Genomic DNA, 18,393 nt, shown 5'->3' with positions numbered 1-18,393 from the left:
CGAGCAAGAGATAACCATGTTTATCCAATGCAGACAAGATTTACGTGAAAAACGTGCATATGGCAATATATAAAAGGCTGAATTGTGAATTGTGTCGTTATTGTAATTTGCGTATTTTTAGTCCTCTAATTAACCCATACATTAGCCTAAAGGGTGACGCACTGCAGGTTGAAACATGCATGTCAATGTGCAATACTATGTTTATATTTTCTTCAAGCACAGAAAGGGTTCTAGTTTAATAACCAACCTACCTTGAGAGAGTGCCGAGTCAACGGGAGAAGTCTGGTCTGATGTCTGGAGTGGTCCAAGAAACCTGCGAGGACTGAAAAAAAGAAGCGATTCAAAAGATCTGAAACTGCTCTTCTGTCGAGCCACTAGTAGCTTTATAATATTGTCGAGTGTTTTGTTTAATTCTATGGGGCTGTGGGAGAAAAGTCAGCCTCGACTGAAAGTAAGCGTTGCGGGTCCGTCGGATGATGTTGCTAAACACACACTGGTGCTGATGTACTGAGAGGAGGAGACCGATACAGAGAGAGAGAGAGGGAGGGGAGTGCATCTCTGTCTCTTTCGCTCCCTGTTTTTGGTTGAGTATTAGCCAAAGACGGTATGGCATTAGCATGATGTCGGAAACAATAAGTTACAAATAAAGGCAGCAGGAATAACAAATACAAATAGCCTACTAGTGTTCATATTCGACACTTATATTGAACTATTTGTTAACTGATTTTACTGCACATTCCAGCAATATATAAACTTTTTCTAATTTATTTAACCTGAGACAAAACAAGAAGGCTATGTTAGCTAGCTAAACCATTAACTAACGTAAAGGGAGTCCTTCTTTGTTCAGCGGTAGCAGTTTGGCGCCACATAGAGGACACCGGGGAAACGTCAGGACCAGAAACTAACGATAGCCACAACAGGACACTTGGCTAGGTATGTTGAGCTCTATTATAGATTTATTTAGAAGGTAAGTAGCTTACAAATATATATGTTAAGTAAAATATATTACTAGCTTAAAATATCAGCGACTGTCATCTTTAATATCCGAAATTACAAATTACGTTATTGAGTTTAAAAGGTTTGCTTATGCTAACATTAGCTGCATATGATTTGTGTTTATCGTGGTTATCAAACTTTAAATGGCGAATTAGTGGCTTAAGTTATGGAAATTGTTTGGTTCAAAAATATAATTCATACATTTCTTAAAATACTGTTGTTTTTTCAGTCATTTTGTACACTTGTTCTTGCTGGCTCAAATCTAGCATATAGGCTAGATCAGTGGTTCTCAACTGGTCAGGCCTCGGGACCCACTTTTTACTTGGTCAATACATCGCGACCCAACATTTTGAAGCACTCAAATCTATTCAACAAAAAATCGTGCTGTAATATATACGCTTTTCAGCATACAATATTAATAAAAGTGAAGTACAGTGCATATATCCCTTATATCCCTTCACAGAACTAAAGTATGCTTTAAAAAAAGGTTTAATGAGATGATGGAATCAAAGCTGAACTATATAAAAAAGCATGCATGCTGAAAACCCAACCCCAGCAGGGGGTCTGGGGGGATTCTCCCCCAGGAGATTTTTAGAAATACTAACATAAACTATGCATTCTGGTACACTGAGAAGAAAATAAATAAATCGATTACTACCCGACATATTATTAATATTTTATGCCATTGTTTGTTTTTCACTTTGTTCTGACATCTTGCAGAAGAGTAAAGAGGATAGTCTGTGTGACTTACTTTAAATTGTGGGTAAGGGTAGATAGCTCCCATTGTTCTGTGACCTGTCAGTCACAGTGGCGTTTCTATATGTACAAAAGTGGTGGGGCACAAAAAACGTAGATGTCTATATATAAGCTTCTGCAGTGAGGTTCATGGCTGGCGAGGCACTGGCACTGACTCTTCAGGTTTACCAATATTATATTTTGACCTAAATCAAAATATAATATTATTTTCAAAAGCCTCTTTAGTCTGATGCTTCAATTAATTTTAAACAGACAGTTCAACAAAAGGATACCCAAAACATGTAATTTTATCATTTAAATATTGAATTGTTCTCTCTTAGTAAGATCCCATTTTCAATAAAATTGCAGTCTTACCTTGACATGAAGATGACGTCCATTTGCCTATCCTTCTGGACAAAAATCGCTATTACTTTTTTGTAAAAGTCCTCCTTATCTTCTTGTAGTTTCAAAAGTCTATCATAAATCTAATCTAATCAATAGATTTATGATTCGAAAATTATAAAAGTAGGGTAGACATGTGGATATTAACCGGCTGAACAAAACGTGCATTTATCTAACAGGTTTGTTTCCCACAGATCTTATTTTGAGCTATTTTCTAAAATCCTATGGAGAAATCTCATTGCTTTTGGGTCGAGGGAAGCCATGCGCAGTTTACTTCCGGGTTTTAGGACGCCTCACTGCAGCTCTCTCGTCTCCTCTTCACACACCACACTTTTCGCGGCACACGTACTTACAGCCAATCAGCTCTGAATTATGTGAGATGACGTATGGTGGGGATGGCAGCTCTATGCCCCTATGGTCATTATTTTTTTGCCACACACATTAAATAGGACAATACTCTGAGCATGCGCAGTGTAGTTTTTACAGTCACCATTGACTTAAACAGGGAGAGGGAGGGGCAGGATCTGGTTTTGTCCCACATGGCTCTAAACAGCTCAATAGTCACACACTGTAGACACTAATCAGAAGAGCACAGACTGAAACAGCAATGTACAGACGAATCAGACGATTAAACATGATCTTAAAATATATTTTATATATTTTTATATATATTTTTTTGCATTTTTTTGTAATCATTATTTTTAATACTTTCTGCTGACACTAGGTGGGGCTGTGCCCCACCTGCCCCTAATGACCAGTCGCCACTGGTCAGTCATCAAACCGGGGGTCATATTTCATTATGTGTTCATTTCTATCTGAAGTTGTAACCATGGATGTATAAAAAAGAGTTCTACCGCAAAGTTATTCTCCGTATGGGGACTTCCGGCAACAATCTTGATTCTGATTGGCCAGAAGACTCGAAAAAACATCAGCAAAGATATTTTATTGAGAAGATGATCACTATGTGACAGAAGTTTTCAAAACCGTTTATGGTCTCCGGTACTTCCAGTCCAACGCCGACTGCATGCACAGCGTTAGAAAATCGGGCCTTCAAAATAAGTGTGACTTTCCCCCCAAAAAAAAAAATTCCAATTTTTTTTTTCTTCAATTTTTTTTCTTCACTCACACATCCGCGACCCACCAATTGAGAACCACTGGGCTAGATATCTAATGGAAAATCTTACACCTTTATCTAAGGATAGCAATAGCTGACCACCATAGTAACATTGGTGAAACATATCAGTCCACACTGCATTAACACTGCAATTTATTTTTCTTAAGAGAGCTTTGTGTATTATTATTTTGTTATGATATCCTTTATTGCTTGATATATCAAAAATAGCTCAACAAATCTCACACTGTAAAGTACTGACTAGACTAGAGTATTTAAACAGCTGACAGAAACACAGTCATGGCTCACAGGGACATTTTATTGAAACATCTATGTGATAAGAAACACCTGTGCTTTTTTTCTATCGAGTTTCTATCAAGTCAGCACGTTTGATTTTTAAATGGCCTGATGTGTGTAACAAAGATAGCATTGTCAAAAACGGATTCTCAGCAGTTCCTGATTGGGGTGTTATAATAGAGAAGCAACAGAGCAGTGACAGTGCCACAGTGCCATCTCTGTATTCTGCACAGTGAATCAGAAGCATGCTGTGTAACAATCTGCTGCGGTATAGGAAATCCACTGACTGCATATTATGTTGTTGTGGTTTGCCGTGGGATTACTTACACATAGACTATTATGGTAATACAGACAAATAATGGACTAGAGTACAGGCTGAACTTGAAGATTACAACACCATCATTAACCAGCCTATTTTGAATCACTAGATTCAGCCGTGGAATTGGTTTTCTAGAAATGTTATCTTCTAATAGTAAGCTATGCATTGGAAACATTATTGACATGATTCCATTCTTTTGATAGAGTGAGAATTATTGATCTGAGCAGTGTGGCTTTTTGATGCAGTGTTCACACTCCAGTTGTTTCTATTTCAGGTTCAGTAAATTAGAGAAGATGGATACAATCACAGAAGAAGATGTAAATCCACAAACCCAGATTGAGCTTTCTGCACCTCCCTCCCCCAAGCGACCAAGGACAAATTGCACGATGACAAACGACCACAGTGGCAAGAGCAGGTTTGACTTCCCAGAGCTTCTGACTTTTAGGAAAGCCATCAGCTCTCCATCATCAACAACTATCTTGCAGGAGAATACGGGCCTAGAATCCATGGCAGAATGTGGGGATTTTAAAGACACTCAATTGACTGTCACCCCTATTAGTAGGTTGACTACTTCACACACTGACGACGCACATACAGGATCATCTGAAGTTTGTGTGATCTCTGCTGAAATAAGCTCCAAACCTCTTTTGATGGATGAGCAGGGTTCAGTTTCTGAGACTAACACACTCAGTGTATACATGGAAGATGATGCAGGTGGGGCATTAGCAGAGTCTTCAAAAGAAACGTCCAGTCATCCTGATTGCAATCGGCTGGGGGAATCACTTGAAGACGAGCCCCCTGGTGGTTGCAGTCTTCAAGCAAGTAATGACGAAGATGGCATACAGGTGCAAAACAGTGTCAGTCAAATCCAAGCATTCACCTTCAGTTCAAGTGTTGAGAGGGTCAGATGTCAGTCTGATTGCAAGGTTGAAGATGTGCCACATGACACAGGTTTCTGCGATACATGGAGCCAATCTGAGAGTAATCAGAAGAGGGGTGAGCTCGGATTTAGTGAGAATATCCTTCTCATTGAAGAAAAGGCAGAGGGTTGCAGCGCAGCATCTTCCCCTGATTATACAGACTCTACATTATTCTGCTCTAACCCTGAAGAGCATCCCTCTGGGATCTTGGCAGAAAGTGTAAAAAATGAGGAAGAAATATTACAATTGCATATCTGTGAGAAGGAAAATGTTGCCGTCTGTGAGGGGGAAACAAAAAGCCGTGATAATGAGAATGCCATGAGCAAGAGCTCCATCCCTTCTGCTGCTGAATGTGCGGAGGGATCAATTGTTTGTTATGATGTGGTATTAGCCACAAATATTGCAATTGAGAGTGTGAGTCACGAAGCCGAAGACTTCTGTGCGGTTAAAGGAGAGCATGCTGCTGGCAAGATGATAGCCAAAGCCGGGAGTGAAACGGCTGATCACACAACAGACACTCCATTGCCTGCAAGAATCAGTCAAGGGCCTACTGGAGGAGATAATGAGGCAAGCCCTTTCAGTGTAATTGACCCTGCAATCTGGATTGAAACTGACAAGGAGGCTGAAGAGAAAAGTCGAAACTCAGAGAGCACTGCAGATGTTGAATTATTTGCATCGGGAAAAGTCTGCGAGATGGAAACACCGCTTACGCTCTGTTGTGACGTCGGGCTGTCACAGGAGGTTTCAGCTCCTGACCAGTTTAATCACCAAAACAGAACAGAGTGCAGAGATGAAAAAGAAATCTCATGGCAGTCACACTCCGATCCACAGGCTTGTTTACTCACCACAGACGAAACACACAGAACGACTGGCAACGAAGGCAGCTGTCACCGGCAATCCAGCCCCTGCAGAAGTCCATGTAGGCCAGCCCACCCTCCTCCTGCAGGGGGTGGAACACAAGAAAACCATGACACTGAGAAAGATCAGATGAAAGAGCCCGATCAGTCAAACTGTTTTCCTGTCAGTCCGAAGACACAGGAGGTTGAATATTTTGTAACAAATGATGAACTCGCCAGAATGGATGGGGAAACTGAGATGAAGGAAAGAGAAGGAATTACAAGTTTCAAAGAAGAAATAAGAACTGAAAACTCACCAGTCATGGAGGGAAATCTTCTGCACAAAATAGAAAATCACATTGAACACGCAACTGAAGAACCAACTGGTGACTGCGTGGTATACATCGACTGGACAGAGGGTAATATAAGTAAACATGGCGACACATTCACACACCTTGATGAGCAATTGGGAAATAACGTTGAATGCTTCTCTGATCACTCATACAATGTTGTGATAACAACAATGGAAGGAAAAACAGAGGAACAGGAAAGAGAAGAGGCAAGTGTTAAAACTGATGTGCAATATTTTGAGATATTAGAGAAATCCGAGCATGATCAACAACAGAAAGAAGACGTGACCGAGGAATGCATCAGTAATTGTACTGAGGACAAAACAAGCAAAATCGACGAGAAACAAGAAAACAAGCTTAGTTGTTTCTCTGATTACCAACACAGAGCTGAGACATTCATGCTTGAAAATAAAGATGACCTTTCGGCTTTCACTTCCCCCCCAACAAGCGATGCAGTTGTGCCAAGTCCTCATGAATTACACCATTTACAAAATGCTGACAGCAACCCCACAGCCCTAAACGCTACTGACAGATTCCCCCCTGTGCCATCTGCCTTAACTCTCAACGACCGTGTGCCGGGGGGCTTTGACACTTTCGAAAAGATCCAGCTCTCACTTGAATATGAGGATGGCCTGAGCAACAGCCCTCTCCTTACAAGCCTAGACGCGCAGCAACAACTTCAACACTCTATGCCAGAGGCAGAGAGCAATGAGCAGGAGGAGGTACCAGAAGAGGAGGAGAAGGAGATGGATGTATTTGAATGTCACACCGAGAACATGGCAAAGGGATTTTTAAGTCAAGATACCAGTTATAATCAATTCCCAAAATGTATCCCAGCATCATCAGCCCATGTCATTGCTATTGGTCGTCCAGAGCAACAGCCTAACTGTGAATCATCCTTTAATTCCTTTGAGTGCTTCGGGGTTGAGCTCGACTCTCGATCAACGCCCTTCCCTGTTCCCTCCAAGAGCGACAGTCTAGCCTCCGATGTGAACGAAGAAAAGTTTGAGATGAAAAAACAGTTTGACATGGTGTTGCGAGAGTTGAACTTGTATTTTGAAATCAGTCTGGGTGATTTGGCGAGTGAGAGCAGAGCATCATCACCTGAGCAGGTTATAGATATAACTGAAGCCCTGAGGGATGACACTTCAATCTGCAAAGAAGAACATCTCAGAAGCCCAGAAGGAGGAAGCTATAGAGACACATCATCAGGTAACTGCAAGCAGAACACAGTGAATACATCCATATTATAACAAAGGACTGGTTCCAGTAGTATTGATGACATCGATTCAGTTGTGAGGTACAGCTGTAAACACCAAAAGAAACTTTTCTTTGACCATTCTGATTGATGGCTATCCATGTTTCAATTACAAATGCCACTGTATTATTTATTGTTTACCTCATATTTGATTAATATGCACAATGTGTTCAGTACAAACATCATATGACATTCCCAACATCATTTTCTTTGCGAGTCGGTTGCTGCCTTTCAAATGCTTTACTCACAAATACAAACAGATAAATAGGTATATCAATTATAAACACAATAGTTTGATGATTTAAGTAAACGTATTATTTGTCTTTGTTTCCTACAGTGCAATAGATACTGAAACTGAAGTAGAACTGTAGCTCTGTGAGCAAATCTTAAAACAATATTTTGACTTTTCTGAGGGGGAAAACTCTTATTTGCTTTGATGCCGAGAGTCTTATCTGGTTGCTTGGAAACCTCACGGTCACAACAACCCTCCAGGAAGTGACTGCTAACAAAATTATCCATCCAGTAACCCCCGACAAAACCACAAGTATTTGCTTGCTACTGGAAATATAATAATATTTGAATGTAACTCGTGGCAAATATTTGTTACCATAGGATTTTAATTTTTAATAATATTGTAAACATTTCTTTTAAAATGTTAACAATTCTTTACATTTTCAATAGAGTCAAGTCAAATTTTAAGCACAGAACTAATTGTAATAAACAACACTGTCAATTCAGAAAAAGTTAGAAAATGAAATCAAAGTCAAACTGTCTGCTCCTCTTTGAATAATTAGACACATTTCAGATAAAGCATGATCATTAGGCCGGAGAACAGACCGTCAGTGTTTTTATTTGTCTTTTTTGACACCACAATAATGTGGAACAAAAATGGCAGAAAAACCTCAAGCATCACACACTGCTCCCATACTAATGATTCGCTGTGTGTTGCATGTTGTTCAGATGATGCGGATGAAGCCGGCAGCCTGGAGATGTGTGGAGGTGATGCAGTGGTTTCTCGTCCCTCTGGCCCCTGGGACGGGGAGCAGGAGGTGCCCCTCGGCAGCCACCTGGGCCAGGAAGAGAAACAGAAAGGTTTGTTGCTTTCTTTTTCAAAAGATTAAAGTCAGCCAAAAAAGTTTATTATGTCTTTGGGAAGAAAATAAGTGTCCCAGTAATCAGTGTTCATAACAAGGGTGAAACTAATTGAAATGTGTTCGGTCGACCGGAAAACTTCTTTGAAGCAAAAATAAACAATTCAAATAAAGTCTGAAAAACGGTGTTTGAGATTGCTTTAATTAGAGCTAAGTGTTCTTTTGTTCCAGTGTTTTCAGTACCGCGTTTATTTTCCAGACTGTCGGGTGACAGGCTTTCAAAAGGGCAGCTAGGTTAATTCATTGAGGAAATACAATTGCTTTTATTGATTTGTCTTTTCATATCGACTCAGCTTCCTGTCATTAATGTTCAAATATTCATTTCCCTTAATTAGCTGCCATTGAACGATAACAATGGCATGAATGTTGTTTAAGGATAAACAGACACATAAAAAAGACAGAATTAGCAGGTCTCGCTGTCTCTAACCGTCAATGTGTTTATTTTTCAGACACCCGGGAGATGGAGCAGAAAAAGATAATGTGGTCCCCGTCCTTCGGGTGTCAGCCGCTCGTGGATCAACTGAGCCACAGTGAGTTGTTATTGTAGTTGCAGACAAAAGACCCTGAGCATTTTATTGATAGAATGTAGGTCTTGGTTTCAAGATTCTGTAAGAAAGGACACTTTAAAAATAATTTGAAAGGTTTTTAATGTCCTTCCATATTGTTAGTTGACCATTTTATGAATCATTGTATTGACTTTTCAGAGTATGGTATTTTGACCATATTGTGACATAAAAGTAAAAGAAAAGTATGTGACCAAGCATAGCAGCTGCTCTCCGCTGCATTATAAACCCCAGTGTGTCTGCTGGGAGTTAAGTGTGCTGTCCTCTGAATGTTTAAAAGGAGCTTCAGGCTAACAACCTGTGTACCAGGAGATGAGATGTGTTCACCTTGTCAGAATGAGGAAATAAATCACGTCTAATAGCATGCCTTCTGTCTCCGCACATTGAGAAGGACTATGTTAATCTTGTCAGCTTTGGAAAGGAAAATAAACCATCACCATTTGTTCTTTTCAACCTCTAACAGAAACCAAGATCCAGAATATTCTGTGGGGCTTTGGGGCCCAAACAAATGCATGCTCAATGCTCAATGCAGGGCACCAGGCACGCAGGACTGCTATATATTGTGTTTATTGTAATGCTGTCAAACGAATGAAAAATGTATCACAGTAAACATCTGAGATGAAACATAACCAAGAAGGATTAATCTCAGGTTATTGGCCTGAAGTCCAACAACTTTCCGACATTTAAAACATGAACAAAGCCGCTGTAACGGAGAGCCGGTGTGATTCCCCTCTGTGTAATGTGCACTACACAGGGCATACTATCTCGTACTGCCAGCACTATCTGTTCCTACAGTCGTGTCCTCACTGCAATCTCCCACCACTGTGCAACCTTAAGGAACTGGCACATAATGTTCTTCCTCTGTTTTTAATCACACGTAAAGCGAACAATTCTAGTTGTGCTGTTACACCGAGGTAGTCACAGTTCTCACGGACATCCCGTGATCTAGAGTTAGTTCATCACATGTAGATTGTGCTCATGTCTACGCGCTCTCTGCCTCCTCAATGCCATCAGTCCATGGTAAACATTCAGCAATAAGGTTTCCTGATTACTTGCAAGCTCACAGTCCTAGATTATTTCCATCAGGAGAGATTTATTTTGATTGAGCAAAACATGACAGACATGCAAATAGATTTTGGCGATTAGACCCCATCGTGATGTGTCATATATTTGAAAGGGGAGGCTTAGACGTAAGTAGAATAGAACCCAACACTTGTTGTAATGTAGATGGGATGAAAAGGACACTGATGATCTGGTTTTGGCGAGGAGTGGACTTTTGAAGCTCGCTGATAGCAGGAGAGAAGCGAACATATTCAAAGTTTAACAGCAGCACAATGATTGGCTGTTCACAGTCATTGCAAGATGAAGTTGGTTATCTAAAAGAGCGGACGCCCCTGATTGGCTTATTACAGGCAGCTAGAGGAGTGAGAAAGTAGTCTTCCTGATTGAAATCACGCTTTGTTATGGTGTGGCACTGTTTCCTGTTTTATATTGAAAAGTGTTTCTCAATGTCGAGGGCGCTTCCTTGGTAGGACAAGTCCCTCCGAGTCAGGTCCTTCAGAAGCAAGGCAAGAATCCTTCCTAGCCTCGGAAAACGAAGAATTGTGGAACAGGCTAACAGGTGTGCGTCATATGCGAGGCCCCGCCTTAAATGGAGTGCGATTTCCGCACTCGATGACGTAGCATCCTTGAAATAGTGGCTCTGGAGCAGCCTTCCTCGACATTGAGAAACACCCCCTGTGTTATGTCTGTTTTTACTTCCTGTCTCTGTGTTTTCCCACCTCTTTGATTGTCTGATTCTTTTCACCTGCTACCCTTGTGTTCTTTCTTTCTTGTGATTATCCACTATTAAATGTATTTTCTGCAAAGTGATTCTGTGTACCTGCACTTGGGTCATCAACACTGTCTTCCACCACTTGACACGCTTGGCTCATATTTTATGTTTGCAGGACAGCCCGAGCAATACAAGAGACTGGAGCCCCTGAGAACATGCAGCAGGCCCCTCCGGATCGGACTTTCAAAGAGAGCCAAGACCAAAAACCTACATCGCCCCCACCCTTACAAGTGAGCGTTCACAAAGCAATCAAGATGATGTACATGCGTGTTATGAAGCTTTCCTTTGTTGCCATGTTCAATAGCTGGAATGTTATTTGCTGCTTGGTATATCGTTCATGGATTTCTTCTTCTCTGCTTTCTTGGTTGAGTTGTTCTGGTTCATTTGAACTCCCTGTTTATCCAGGGAAGGGTTGAATCCTCTTAATGCCAACATGTATATGCATCTTCTAGTTTGAGGTTCCCATATAATCACAGTCTGCTGCTGTTTGCCCTCAATCTGATTTGTATTTGTTGATCAAAGCAAATCTGCTTCCTGTTCATATTTTCCCTCCTGCAAAATATTCAGCTTTAAAAAAAAAAGCATTTCTAGTAATGTTTATGTTGGTATTTATATGTCTATTTATATATTTATTTATTTATGAATGTATTGGCTTCTTACCAAACTAGATTTGGGTTTTATTTATATAATATTTATCAATACTAGTTTTAAAATGATTGCGTTCTATAAAATACATCCACTGTTCCCAGGTTTGTTATATATAATTGGTTCGTATGTGTTCCTCTGTGGGTGTATTGATACAGTGTTGTACTTGTTCTGTGTGGGCGGACTTTGCCATGTTACTGTTGTGGTGTTTTTATACCATTAAACAGATTCACGTGTACTGTATGCAACATATCCTTGAGCTGGTCTGTGGGAGGATAGCTTTTGAAAAAGCCTATTCACTGTTGAATTAAATAATTGCATAAAATGTGTTTGTATGTACTATACATGCTTGACAAAGGTACTTCTCAGGAAGACAATGATAGTCAACATATGTCTTTGTCTAATTAGTTTGTCAGCTGTGGGCTGATATTTCCTGCCAAATGATTGAATACTTTCCACGGTAAAACTACATAGATCCTAATTAGATTCACTCTTTTTCAAAAACATCCTCAACTAAATGTACTTCTTGTCGTAGTGACAGACTAACACATTTAAATGTAAGTAACTTCCTGCCACTGCTGGAGCACAACAAAACAATAAATACTACTGAGGTGATTTCAAATGAAAGCCTCCTTATCTCTTAGCTCTCTGACATGAAGGCTGTTTACCTCACTAAACGTTGAGCAGGTTCCCCCATACAACATAGATACTCATCTGATTTGAACACGGACTCAGCACTTGTCCTAGAGGCTGGAGGCAGTGGCAGTGACACCTCAGGTCGATTTATAACGATGGTATCAAGCTCTGTTTGGGTTTGTTTTCCTCCCTAAGTGTGAAGTAAACGCAATTGTTTTAGTTCTTAAGTCAGGCGGTTTCTTCTCCAAACTAGAGGGCATGTTGGAGACAGATCCAGTGGGTAGAAGCGGGGAAAACAATGACAGCTTGACTGCATCTGTTTGAATAAATAGCAGAGCCATATTTTCTGTGCTTACCTTTCTTCACTGGGTTGTTTACAAAGCAGCGTTGTAGGGCTGGAAGATTAGGACAAGCAACTCATTGCGATTTTTGAAAGTGATCATGCAATTACGATATGATTTTCAATTTTTAAGGGTACTTTAACAAATTAATTACAATTAGGATCTGTACCATACGAGGATGTTTTATTTAAAGACTACTATTACAGTATACTACTTTTTCTAGAGTGTCACATAGGTTTTTGTGCACGTCAATGGTCTGCAATGGCCAAAATCCCCAAATTCCCTCCAGGCGGAGAATCTCTCCCCCCTCTCTAGATTAGTTTGTCCAGGCTGGGACTTCTCTGCAGTGCAACAATACTTGAATCAGATATCCTCACATATGTTGCCTTTACCAAATATTGCGTTTGCATTTGTCTGTGTTGCTCTTTCGATAACGTTTTGATTAATTGTGCAGCCTTACAGCAGAATACAAGACAATTGGCTTCAATCACCAGTTGAACCTGGCATTGTAACTGATGATCTAAAACTTGAGGTGGTTTTTGTTTTGTTTTTGTTTTTTGTCTCTCAAAGACCAATTAGGATTGTTCTCTTAAATCTATCTCCAATTATTCCCTTTTTGTCAGCAGGAACCCCCTCAGTGTATTTTATCAAAGCAATTGAACCATTCTTGTATTGACTGATGTTTTTTCAAACTTCTTTCCTTTTTTCTCACCTGATCACATATCTGAATCGAAATGGTTGGATTTATTTCTCTTGTGAATATAACATTCAAGGTGCAGCTTTCCAAAAATAATTGGATTCAGACGTTACGCATTCAACCTGCCACGCACAGTCTGAAAGCTGAAGGACTTGAATTAGATGTTTTTCACAAGTAATAATGAATTTGTCAATGCTAGTTGCATCTGAGCCATATTTACTTTGTTTGATGATTTGTCACATGGATGGATATTTCTTCGCTCTGTAGCTGAAAGCCTATTCCCCCCGGCCATGGATAAAGACAGTTTTTATTTCTAAAACAATTGATATACACTAACTTAATGTTCCATGCTTTGTCTGGAAATTCATTCCATCCATTTTTATTTCATATCAATTACACACAGGCCAGTAACCTTTTGTTTTAGTAACACTTCACTTGCAGTGCAGTGGAGTGCGTAAGCAATGCATTATTCTTACATAATTGTCACATTTCAAAATTAGCATTATGAGCCATTACAACATGCTTTGTAAAGAGGGTGGCAAATGAATTCCAGACCGTTATACAGTTAACGAGCCAGACTGATCATTAGGAAGTATGCTCTGTCCTAAAAAAGTACTTGGCCTACATACTGTAGGTACATTTGAAAATAGACTGTGAATTTGGAAATGCTCCAACTGCTGCAGCTGGTGGATGAAAGATGAGGTCATTTTTAAAGAATTATATATGTGCAACATAATTAGCACCAGGAATAACTGATTGCTTAAAACAGTTTTTAAACCTTACGCGATGTAATCTTTCACTTTGAATTGTTCGGTTTACATTGTAGTGTGTTTCTGATTATCCAAATGAGGGAGTTTCAGGTGGCACAGCTCCACACTAGTGGAAGTGGAATGTTAACCTTAGCATGCTAACATGCTAATTTAAAGCAAGTATAATGTTTACCATTACATAGCATTTAGGTGACGCATTTAAGTGCAATAAACCATAAAGATTCAAACTAAGGACATCAGGAACAGTGCTGACATATTTACTTCAAACAAGCAATATCATTGTAAGTGTTTGTGCAGAAGTAAAACTCTTAAGTGCGTTTTCTTTATTTTTCATTTTTATATATATATATTTTTTACTAAAAGGATTTCCGTAAATACTTTTATCGTTTTATGTTAAACTGTTATTTTTAAATGTATTGACTTTAAGTAACAATGTGCATTGGACTCACTGATGGAGAAATACTTTGAGGTTTAACAATGACCCATGCCCAGTTTTAGCTTGTTTTACTAAGCCCGGCATTTTGTGCAATATGGACCAAACACGACTTTTTAAATGTTCACACATTAATATACAGTTACTCTTCCACTATATTGAATAACAGAAGCGCTACGAAGGACACTTTAATATATTATCCCACACTCCCACGAAACAGACCCCTGCCAGCATGTGTGTTTGTGTGGTCCAACATGCCCAATGGGCTTCCATTGTAGAGAAGGAAGACACATCTAGATTACAAAAAACATACATTTGATGGTCTAAATGGCAAAAGCAACCAGAACAATTAGTTACGGTTGATCCGCTTTTTGATAGATGTATAATAAATCATAAATCATAGTTCATGCATTACATTGATAATTCTTTTTTTCATTTACGTCAGATGTGTCAGGGTTCCTTTAGAAACAGGGACAAGGCTTCTTCTTTTCTTCCAAAATGACTCCTCTCCCTTTTCACAAAAGCACCACTGTATAAATCACGTACTGCAAATGATGGTATAACGGCATAACCTGGGGATTCAAGATGTTGAACAATTTGAGAAATGAAACCTGACAGGGATTTACATTCCTTTGTTTTTAGTTCTTCTCCACCACTAAAATTAAAGGGATAAGGCAGCACTCATTTGATTATTTCATTAGGGGTAAACTGGGCATATTCCCAGCATGAGAGTCCGAGTAACGTTATTATGTTTGTGGAGAGACCTTAAAAATGCAGAATACCCCTCGAACAATTTCTATGGTTCGCCAGTGCAGAACGAAACACTGTCCTACAATTGGAAAGGTCTGGATAATAATGCGTATCACACAATATGCCTCAAATTTCGACTTCTTCCTCCAGAAATGTCAGCCATGCGGACGTTAACAAGCAAAACATCTGATCAAATAGGAAAATAATGGCTTGTTTTTCCTGTGCAAAGAAAAACATCTTTATAGTGCCATGGTTACTTTGAGTAAACAATCTTAAGGTATCTGTCTGCCACATTTCACTACATGCTGATGCATCCTTGTATTATTATCAAAGCAGAAGCTGTATCACACTGTCGGCAGCAGACTACATCGTCTCTCCAAAGCAAACATGCAGGGCTTAAGCTAAGAGAACGTGTGTGAAAGGCAATTTCACACACATTACAGCACTATATGTCTATTCAATCATACACACACTCCCTTACAGAAGCTAACCCTGCATGTAGTTGCTGCCTTTTCCAGATCAATAGCAATCACCGGTCCGCAGTAACAGAATCAGATGATCGACCCGGAGACTAAAAATACTCTGGAATATCTATCGCCTAGCGGGCTGCTGAGTCCAATGCTTCACTGTGATGCCATTAAAGTGACCAGAACTAAACCCCTTTGATTCTACAAATGTCATTTCATGGATACTTCCGTCATACGTGCACGATACACATTATTAATCTGTTGATAAATCGTGGAAAACCAACTCTGGCTGTGATTTTGGACAAGTATAATGTTCAGTGTGGGTTGTAATGATTTCAAAGTTGTTGAATCACACTTGATTTATCTCGCCCAACACCTAAAAGTGGACAATTTGTGAAAACTTGAAATATTGACGCTGCTGATTTGCTCAGGTCTGCACGCACAGTAATCTCTACTTTGGTCCCGAGCAGATCGCAACGTAGCGAGTCTAGAAAAAAGGCAATAAGAGGATTTCACAGTCGAGTGTTACGACACAAGTTTGCGATATTGTTTAGCCTGTTCCTGAAAATCTTTAATTAAATTGGCGTCGACTGAACAGAGACCCGTGCGAGCTCAACAAACAGCAGTGTCGGTTTAATAAACAGCCGCTGACTCATGACGGAGCTTAGATCAACTCCGCGGTGGGGGAGTGGGGATGAGGGGGGCGACTCGGACAGCTGTTCTGAGCTTTTATTAAAGCCCTGCACACAGAATGGTCAACAAGACTGCTCTACGAATGCTAGTTCATAAGTTTGTTTACACTTCACACCATATGCTGCCTGAAGATTTAAGAGATTACTGTATCCTTTCAACTCGGAATAAACTATGGGAGTCGGCTACGTTCGTGATCTCTGCCCAGTCATGACCAACTACAGTATAAAATACAGATTCACTGTATAGAGAGAAGTACATTTAAGATTTCTGTAACTTATAAATACAAATGTTGTGTCATCAGTGACAGAAGATGGACCTACACAAGGCCGGACTGGGACAATAAGTCAGGCCGGGAATTATACACCCAGCCAGGCCACTACCAGTTTGTGCCATTTTGCTGGATTTATTTGTCAATATTTACAGTGTTGGTGCCCGTAGTGATAGCCCTATAGTTTAAATCTACTACCCCAGAATAAACATATGGACATGGGCAGAGTTGGGTGTAACGCGTTACAAAGTAATAATATTACTTTGTCGGTAACGGAGTAGTGTAACGCGTTATAATTCAGTAATCACACTACAGTTACTAACATTGCCCCGACACGCGTTACTTCGTTACACTGACAGACAAGAGGGGTTTCCGCCGCAGGTTTATATGTACGTAATCTGCTCGTCCACATCCCCACGTGCAGTGCTGCATAAACATGGCTGAGTCAGCGAGAACTTTCGAGGAGTGGAGGTATGCCCGTTATTTTGAGTTCGTCCGAAGAATAGACAGGAATGTGACGGTGAGGTGCAAACTGTGTCCAGGCCAGAAGCTGTTATCCACTGCTGGAAACACCACGTCAAACCTCAACAAGCACCTGCAAAGAACACATGCTAAGGTGAAGCTAATAGCTAAGGACCCCCGGACCCAGAGTGAGTGAGGATGTTGTGAGTGCCTCGCCGCCGACTCCGAAGCAGCAAACATTTTAATTTGGAGGACCGGTAACCAAAGCAGAGATGGACAGGCTTGTAGCATCCTTCATAGTAGAGGAAATGTTGTCCATTTGCACAGTGGAATCACCATCGTTCAGAAATATACTGCGCAAAATACAGATAGCAGGAGACAGAGGACAGCCACGGTCAGATAGGAAAACATTCAGGATCTGGATCAGTCTTATGCGACAATGGAAACTGAACTAAAGAGAACATTTGAAACTTTAGCAGTCTGCGTGATCTGCCTGTAGGGAGGGGCGGGCCGGCCCTGCGAGTAAAGTAACGAGTAAAGTAACTTTATGTAGAGAGTAACGAAGTAGTGTAATATATTACTTTAAAAAAAAAAAAGTAATATGTAATATATTACTTTTTTTAGTAACGACCCCATCTCTGGACAAGGGTTACTATTAAAAAAAAAAAACACAAACTAAAAGCTCAAATAAAAGGAAACTCTTTAGGGTTAGGGTTTATAGATCTTAATAGATTTTATAGACGCTTATTTGTATATCCTTAATTCTCAGAGACTGTAAAGGTTACAATAACTCCAATATGATGTGAAGTAAAGTACAGCTGAATTAAAAAAGTATTAAATGTAAGTTTACTTTTAAAAAACATTTCTTTAAAGAGAATCTGTGCAGCTCCACAACACTTCATTTAAAATTATATTTGAACCTTTAAGAAATATGGTGCTTCCTGTGATTTTAATATTGCAATAGTAACAGTTTTTTCTTACTCATCAACCCATTATGCAAGCATCTGTATTCATGTTTTTTTCTACTCTGATACCTTTCCTTGTATTCCTTTTTAGGTGCAGATGGCTACACATGACAATAATTAAACTCCTCTTACCAATGACTGCATGTGCGGGAATATCAATGGAGAAAAGTATGTTTTCACCTTTACAGTACATATCTTCAAGAAATCCTTTAATGCAGCACCTACAGTGTGGTGCTTCTTCTGGCAACGAGCTGTTGTACATGTCAAAGGCTATGATTTGTGTTAAGATCTCCTTCTGTACAGTTATAATTACTGCTATCAGGTCATATACCTCACAGGTGGCTATGGATGGAGGGAGTGATGGCTTATTGATGGCTTATTTCTCTCAATTACTGTGTGTTGGCTTTGTAGGTCAGATCCAGACAGCTCCTGCCAAGCCATAAATCATCATTAGGTCCCTAACATCAGATGCTGTTGTGGGCATCAGTAAAAAG

At 39.9% G+C, this 18,393-nt stretch overlaps 2 protein-coding genes across 2 annotated transcripts in view; one reads left to right on the top strand and one right to left on the bottom strand.

Annotated features, from left to right (window-relative positions):
- The window catches only part of vsnl1a (visinin-like 1a), a 35,502-nt gene extending 34,982 nt beyond the window's left edge, over positions 1 to 520 (bottom strand). The window contains exon 1 of the mRNA XM_034075342.2: positions 252 to 520. The gene's annotated coding sequence lies outside the window, so the exon portion shown is untranslated. The remainder of the gene's footprint in view (positions 1 to 251) is intronic.
- Positions 521 to 861: 341 nt separating this feature from the next.
- On the top strand, positions 862 to 18,342 carry LOC117440280 (uncharacterized). The gene is made up of 7 exons (XM_034076583.1): positions 862 to 933; positions 4,135 to 7,178; positions 8,185 to 8,316; positions 8,825 to 8,905; positions 10,888 to 11,002; positions 17,991 to 18,067; positions 18,311 to 18,342. The coding sequence occupies exons 2-7, from the start codon at positions 4,154 to 4,156 to the stop codon at positions 18,340 to 18,342; spliced, it is 3,462 nt and encodes a 1,153-aa protein (XP_033932474.1). The 5' UTR covers positions 862 to 933; positions 4,135 to 4,153.
- The last annotated feature ends 51 nt before the right edge of the window (positions 18,343 to 18,393 follow it).

This window comes from Pseudochaenichthys georgianus, chromosome 24 (genome assembly GCF_902827115.2).
Source record: "Pseudochaenichthys georgianus chromosome 24, fPseGeo1.2, whole genome shotgun sequence".
In the NCBI taxonomy this organism is placed as follows: domain Eukaryota; kingdom Metazoa; phylum Chordata; class Actinopteri; order Perciformes; family Channichthyidae; genus Pseudochaenichthys; species Pseudochaenichthys georgianus.
Note: the sequence above shows the minus strand (reverse complement) of the source record. Positions and strands in the feature narration are given on the sequence as shown.